The sequence below is a fragment of the Triplophysa dalaica genome, chromosome 25, assembly GCF_015846415.1.
Source record: "Triplophysa dalaica isolate WHDGS20190420 chromosome 25, ASM1584641v1, whole genome shotgun sequence".
Lineage (NCBI taxonomy): Eukaryota > Metazoa > Chordata > Actinopteri > Cypriniformes > Nemacheilidae > Triplophysa > Triplophysa dalaica.
This window is the reverse complement of record NC_079566.1, coordinates 9,381,963-9,389,737: the sequence shown is the minus strand read 5'-3', so window position 1 is coordinate 9,389,737 and position 7,775 is coordinate 9,381,963. Positions and strand designations below refer to the sequence as shown.

At 38.4% G+C, this 7,775-nt stretch overlaps 1 protein-coding gene across 1 annotated transcript; it reads left to right on the top strand.

Annotated features, from left to right (window-relative positions):
* Nucleotides 1–2,263: 2,263 nt before the first annotated feature.
* nfe2l3 (nfe2 like bZIP transcription factor 3) lies at nt 2,264–7,387 on the top strand. Its single transcript, XM_056741205.1, has 4 exons — nt 2,264–3,113; nt 3,983–4,090; nt 4,327–4,413; nt 5,071–7,387. Exons 1-4 carry the CDS (start codon nt 2,610–2,612, stop codon nt 6,217–6,219), a joined length of 1,848 nt encoding a protein of 615 aa, XP_056597183.1. The 5' UTR covers nt 2,264–2,609; the 3' UTR covers nt 6,220–7,387.
* Nucleotides 7,388–7,775: the final 388 nt, after the last annotated feature.

Sequence of the window (7,775 nt, the reverse complement as noted above, 5' to 3'; positions counted from 1 at the left end):
AGTTATAAACAGGGCAGCTGTGATTGGGACTGCTTGAAGTGTCAATCAAGGTCCGCTCTAGGCAAAGAAACATTTGTGGGTCAGTTGGGCATGAGCAGCCTTACAGAAAACAACTCAGCGCTCCCTCAGACTGAGGCGATTCTACATTTGATTTACAAAATAATTCACAAAAATATTGCAATTGTTAATTATTAGCATAAACACTAAAACAAATGTATTTACACAAATAAAAATCCATAAATAAATTATACACACATAGGCTATATATGTGTGTGTTAGATATAATGTATATCAGTATTACTGTTAAAGTGTCAGTATTATTGCTACACTTGTTTGTTTGAAAAATGACATCAATTAATTATTATATTATTAATTATTATATATATATATATATTTAATGAATCTAAATTACTACAAATTCCAACTGTTCAAATAAAATTGTTTAATCCAAAAATTACCGACCAAAGCTCCTTTATTTCATATTCGCAAATCTTTATACTTCAATATAGATTTAATCTTTCAATTTAATAGGCTATATAAATATCTATATTAATATATAAAATGTTAAAACATTTAATTTTACATTACCTGGTTATAAAAAAAGATTATTTTTTATAAAACGATTATTTGATTACTTTTATATGTCACTTATTCACATGAGTGAATTAAATGCATGATGGTGTAGTTTTTGCAGAACTGCAATTAAACTAACGTTTACACTAGGCCTATATTTTGGTGCTTTCTTCGAGCGCACGGTATCGTTTAGCCAGTGGATGTTTTCATTCTCACAGACGGAAGCGCAGTGAAAACTACTTCCTTTTGACTTTTCTTTTCATTTGCTATCCCATGCATCCTTGCGGGAGCAATGCATGCTTGTGCGCATGTCCATCTCTCTCCCTCCCCCTCTCTCTCTCTCTCTCGCTCTCTTTCTCACTCCATGACACAATTTTAAAGGGTTTAACTTTTTTACAATTGCCTGAGAGTAATCCAATTGGCTCAGGTGTTATTGTGGTTCTTATTCTAATCAAATGTTACACATTACATACTTCGGTGACATTGTAAAATTAACCGTTTAAAATATCAAGAAATTGAAACCTAAAACGCAAAAGCAACTATTGCAGTATAGAGTTTGCTCTGCCTTTTAAACGCAGAATAACCCACCATTGATATTTACATTTTTTTTTACAATTGTTTCTATTGCGAGTCATTTACAATGTTATGAATCGAATATCTTAAGTAAGTATCATTTATCCAGCACATTTACAAATTCTTGTGGTTGCGTTTGTGTAATTCCTTTTTTAAACAGCAGATGGCAGATAAGGACAAACTGATTACAGTAAAGACCGATTTAACGTTTATTATTGCCGGTGTATTGAGTTTGCGCTCTCTAGGTTAGGAATAAGAGGGCTATATTTGTAGACCAGACAGACATACTAACTTACAGTCAGATGGATGGATGATAGATAGATTTACGCATTTGGCAGATTCTTTTATCCAAAGCGCTTTATCCATTTGTTTCTAAGGATGTGCAAGCGACTTAGATTGCAATGTCCTATATATTTATACATAGGTATGTGCAATCCCATGGGCTCGAAACCACGACCTTACGTTGTTGACGCAATGCTCTTAACCACTGAGCAACAAGATTGTTAGATAGATAGATAGATAGATAGATAGATAGATAGATAGATAGATAGATAGATAGAAAGAAAGAAAGAAAGAAAGAAAGAAAGATAGATAGATAGATAGATAGATAGATAGATAGATAGATAGATAGATAGATAGAAAGAAAGAAAGAAAGAAAGAAAGAAAGAAAGAAAGAAAGAAAGAAAGAAAGAAAGAAAGAAAGATAGATAGATAGATAGATAGATATCTTATCGGGTTAGACATTTTTCTTATCGGGTCTGTTGTTCGTACATAACATTCAGGGATGCACCATACGACATAATCCACCGTTAAGGTTAGTAGGTCAAGCACCAGAGGGTGTAACAGGATGTTTCGTCATAGCTGTGCAAAACACTAGCTATTCCTCTTTAATGGCTGCGAAGTGGCACAAAAAAATACACTTGCACTTATACAAAGCAACAAATATCGTACCACTAAAATTAAACTTCAGATTTATGTAATTCGTTCAAGACCGGAAGGTATTTACGAATCGAGGATCCCATGCCATTTGTGATTGGCTCTTAAAGTGAAAGACAGCAGCAACGGACCAATCAGGGGTTGTTGCGAAGGTAATTCCGTCGCATGTGGGACTTTATGAATTATGCAAATTTGAGCAGTTGTTCCCCTCTGCGGAAGACAGGCTCGATTCAGGATAGTTCGACTGTTTTAATAAGACAGAAGTTTGATTTCATGTGGTCGTAAAGGTGTAGGATGAGAGTGACGCGTTATTTTGCGAGCTTCTATTATGGCATTGTATCTTTGAGTCGTTACTGCCCAGGAAGTTATGAGAAGCCGGTAGTGTTTTAGTTTCGCCGGTCGAGGCTGCTCTCTTTGTTTGACACAACGCGTGCTCTTTTGTTTGGGATTTTGTCTTTGTTTAACTGCAAACGGACGATCTTTGTCCTCTTCTAGGCCTCTCGTGGTTTAAATATTGTGCGTGAAACATGCATCACATGAAGAAATATTTCACCGAGGGACTCATTCAGCTTACAATTCTGCTGAGTTTGATAGGAGTTCGCGTGGATGTCGACAGCTACTTGAACGGTTACTTCTCGCCGCTGATAGAGGCGGACGGAGGGCCGAGCTCGGCTTTCATACAGACACCGTTTCACCACTACCGGGACACGGCAGCGGGACATCAAGTGCATCCTAAATGTCCCGAGCTGGACTATTTTTTCACCAGCCGCAGGCTGCTGGACGAAGTGCGTGCGCTCGGGTCCCCGGCCCGCTTCCCCACGCGTGTCAGCGCATGGCTGGTGCACCTTGTCCCTGATGACAACGCTGATATCGGTGAACCGAACAATCTGTCCGGGGACTCTGGTAACGACGAGATAAATGCGGAAAATCTCCGGGAAGAAGTGGAAAATGACCACAGGACTGGGCTTTCAGTATATCAGGATCCTACTATACCGAGGCCTGGTTGTGCAACTGAGGAACTTTCCAAAGAGGTAACAATACAGTTCATATGGCATAGTTATTTTACAGTTTTACGTTGTTTTCTTGTTCTTTTGCAGTCGTGAACATACAAATAAAGGCGTTTTGAGTTACGCGGCTAGTTTCTTAGCCATTAGCGATTCTGCTGCAGTCAGCCACTAAAATAGAAAGTAAAACAATAACTAACGTTAATCTACCGGTTCTTTGCATAGATAGCTGCTGCTAAATATTGATGAATGATGGATCAGTAATGGCAGTTTCCAAACTGGAGGGCTAGAATGGGTGATGTGATGTTTATTGTCGTGGGCAGATGTTACTTTTCCACCTGTTTGTTTGATGACGTCACAACGGCTAACAGACTTACAGTTGTTGTTCAAGTTTGTCAGGCAAAATTTGACAACATAAGGCCCATCCTTTTTAAACGTCAGATAAATCAAATAGCAATTTGGCAATAAACGTTATACAACAATTAAGGGACCTTTTCCTGTTTACATTGTTAGGTAAAATATTCTTATGTAATATACTGTCTTAGAGAGGTGTGGTAAACCTGGATCCATCCCAAACACGCTTGCTTTCTCCTGAATGTCTGTAGCTTATTCATGTCCTAACAGAGCTTAAATTAGATTCTGACATCCATTAGGTCATGTTTTATGTCTGTAGCCTAGGACTGAAGTTAAACGTTTTTACATTTTGCTAAGTGTCATAAGTGCACAAAAGCATTTATACGATCTTTTCAAATGTATGCATAGTTCCATATTTATTTCAGAGTTAGAAATAAGCTCGATAGGAAACGAGAGTTCAGGATCAGAGTTATTTTAATGGACTTTTCCATGCATTTGTGTCATTCAGAATAAATTATATGAGAAATAATCTTTCTCCCCAGGACACTTTACAGAACCAAGAGGATGAGGAGGCTGAGGTGAAAGATCAAGCGGAAAACAGCCCTGCTTTGCTGAACACGCTGACTCAGAGCTCAGCGTTAGAGCCAGAGGCAAGTAAACTAGCTTCACTACCTGAAAAACCAGAATAGTGTGTTTAGGTTTAAAGTCAGATAAGTGGATTTGAGAGGAAATCAATTCATAACAGTAATTTTAATGAACCACCTGAGTATGAGTTACATATTTGGTCTTGAAAAAATGAAAAGGATCTGACCTAAATGTAACTTCACATGAGTTGGTGGTGTAATATAATATTTGTTTTAAGTCGTGTTACTTCTGTTTTTGTTAGGATCTGCTGGGTAGCAGTACTCTGCCTCCACCTCTTTCTGATGTGGTTGTACTTCCGCAGTGGCAAGACTTCCTTTCTGAATTTGATGTAAGTAAGCTCTGTGAGGAGAAAGATGCTTCTTACTCTGAGAGCAAACCCAACTGAATTTTAGAGATTTTTATATTTCTTTATCATTTTAAATGGGTCTTTTAAAGATTTATCTTTTCTTGACTTTGATTTGGCGATTCTCTTCATTCCAGTCTGTTGCATAATTTGATGGGTTTTATTTGACTCAGTATGTAGTTTATCATTCATTAGCGGTATAAAAAAGCTCTGACAGCATTCCCAACTCTCTAAGTATTGTTCCTCTGCTGCGTAATGGAAGTAATTGTGGCATGGACAAGACTTTGTTTATAATTATAGTTTTGATCTGAACAGACTTAAGTCAGAATGAACATAGGAATATTCTTGGTTTAAAAAGCCAGTTACAACAGCATCATGTTGGTTATAAATGGCATAATGTTAACTATCAAATACGTTGTCAGATTTTTTTGTTTTTTAGTCAATTTATACTGGGGCATTGTAGGATAGCAATGTTGGTAACCCATAATTTATGGATATACAGAAGTAATCCCACTTCAAAAACTGATTTAGGATGATTCTTTTCTCAAATAATAAACTTCTTGTGCATACATTAGTTGTTTTTGTGCTCTTTGATGTATCACAGACTAATAATTTTGTTGTTTTTTTCCTTTTAATCTGCAGAATTTTGACTCTATGGTCCCCCAACCCATACCCGATTTAGAAGGAGACCTTACAAATCCCATCAGCTATGATGCAAGTCTTCGAGATGCCATGGTAACTAGGAGAGATATCTGCAGACCACCTCTGTTCCGTCTGGAATCTACAAATTCTTCCCACTCTGACCAACCTCAAAGTTCATTAGGCGCACTTCCTTCATCACTCTTTTCTTTGTCAGGGAACAGCTCCCGTAATGAAACCACCCAGTCACGGATGGGAGGTTATCTAGATGAGGCTGTTTTTGAGCATATAAATATGTTAGACCTTGGTACAGTTGACCCTCAGATGCTGCTGGATGATTCAGACTCTGGTCTTTCTTTAGAGAGTGGCACAAGGAGCACTGCTTCTCCATCAACGTCGTCCGATTCACTTTGCGAGGAAGAGGGTGGAGCCACAGGCTACAGCAGTGAGGTTGAATCCTTCTCTTCTAAAGTTGGAGCCTGTGCTGCCGCTTATCGTGATTGGTCACCGGTGGACCTTAATGAGCATATCTGGCATGACCACACCTATTCACTCCCACAGGATCAAAATTCCACATCTTCTTGCTGGGTCCCACCACTCAAAAGTATCAAGCAAGAAGTAATGAGTGAAGATGAGGGCGAACCAGAAGAGATGGGCCGCGATGAGCATCGCGTGCAAGCCCTGGGACTTCCGTTTTCAGCTTTTCAGATTGTCAACATGCCCGTAGAGGACTTCTTGGAGCTGCTGGACCGGCAGGATCTGGTAGAATCACAAGTGAGTTTCTTGCGGGACGTGCGGAGGAGAGGCAAGAACAAGCTTGCGGCTCAGAACTGCCGCAAGAGGAAACTTGACGCGATCGTGAGCCTACAGGGTGAGGTCGAGGGCCTCATGGTGCAGCGAGATGCTGTCTTGCGCCAGAGAGCCCACACAGCCAAAGCGCTCTCTGCCATGGCAGAACGCTTTGAAGAGCTCTCGCAGACTGTGCTGAGCCACCTTCAGGATGAATGTGGACAGCCTCTGAGACCTGAAAACTACACACTACATTGCAGTGCTAATGGACGGGTGGTGGTTCAGCCTCGCACTAGCAGAACATCAAGGACAACTGTTACAGGTGGCAAGACTGCAAAGAGAAAGAAGGACAAGAAACCTTAAGAGACATTGTTGAGTGTGTGGGGCGTGTGTGTGTTTACATACAAATATTTTTTATGTTTGCTGAGGCTCAGTTTTTATCCTTGAGACATGTTTTGGGGTTCTTAGTTCTTACAAGCCATTCGTAAGTCATGTGGTGGGCAGACATACTTGAATAATACTACACTTACATCAGGGGAGTAGACATTTTTACTTGCAGCAGGAAAGGTAATGAAAACACTGGACGTTGTGTATTATAAGAGTGTATAAAGTATTCCTAATGAGGAGAATGGATAATAAAGAGGATATTTCTTTTTAAACTTATCGTAAATGGCAATTTACTAAGTAAAGTATGTTTGCAGATACAAGCAGATGTCAATGGAGGATCATGCTAAAAGTCTCATTTGTATTGCTGTCTTGTTTGGAGGCCAACTGGTTCAGCACTAACCTTTTTTTAAACAACTTTTCCCATTTCAAATCAGTACAAACCAAATCAAACATGCTGCCTCCTTTTCTACCTGTTAAAGTGATGGTTCATCCATCTTCAAAGCCTGTATATTTGCTAGCAGTAAAAATGTTAGTGACTGGCAGCCTTCATTTCCGTGCACTTATATCCTTTAAAGTTTCTCTTTAAGGAGAAAGTAAGGAATGACATGAGGGTGAGTAAATGACAGAATGATTGTCTTGGGCAGACTAACCTATTAGGTATAATGCAGTTTTTAGTTATTTTTGATTTTCTGGAATTGTGACCCACCATTATTTTTTAATTAAATACAGAACTGTCCCTTGGATGCTAATTCTATTTTGTTTGGATTGCCTTATTTGCCTTTTAGTCAATGAAATTACAAAATTTGCATTAAGAAGTGCATTTGCATTACTTTGGTAAGTTTTGGTCTACCTCAAAGCACAGCAATACAATTCTTAAAGGCAAATGCTATGTTGTCAGCCTAATGACTATTTAGTTTGCAATTTATAAAAAACAAAACTGAACATGTTTGAATATCTTGTTGGCAGGATGGGTTGATTTGTTTGTGTGAGCTGCTGCTCTTATTTCTTTTTCTTCTGTTTTTTATGTGTGTGCTTTTGTAAAAAAACGTGTGTATGGGGTTGAAATACCTACTGACTTTAAACCGTGATGTTCACAATTTATTTTATAATTTTTAATACAAATAAAGGATGAACATTCTGTTAATCCATCGTTTGATTTTTGGTTCATTTATTGCACATTCATAATCATGTTGTATCGCTACATTTTAAATTTGACAACATTTCTCAAATTGTTTTGATAGGGCTATGCTGATAAAAAACAATATAAACCACTTTTAAACCATTACAGAAATTGTAATGGTTTCCATTACATTAACATAATGACCATAAGGTCTTTCCATTAAAACCAAATTCCCTTTTGTAGTTTGTATTTGGCATTATTACTCCAATAGGATTTAACATCCTACCAAGTTTCATCACATACCATACAGTAGCCACTATTACCCAGTATAGAGGGTTTGGACGTGTCGTCACTTTACCACGTCCATAGCGCGCCCCTGTGAGTGGCAAAACACTCAATAAAAAGACTGCTT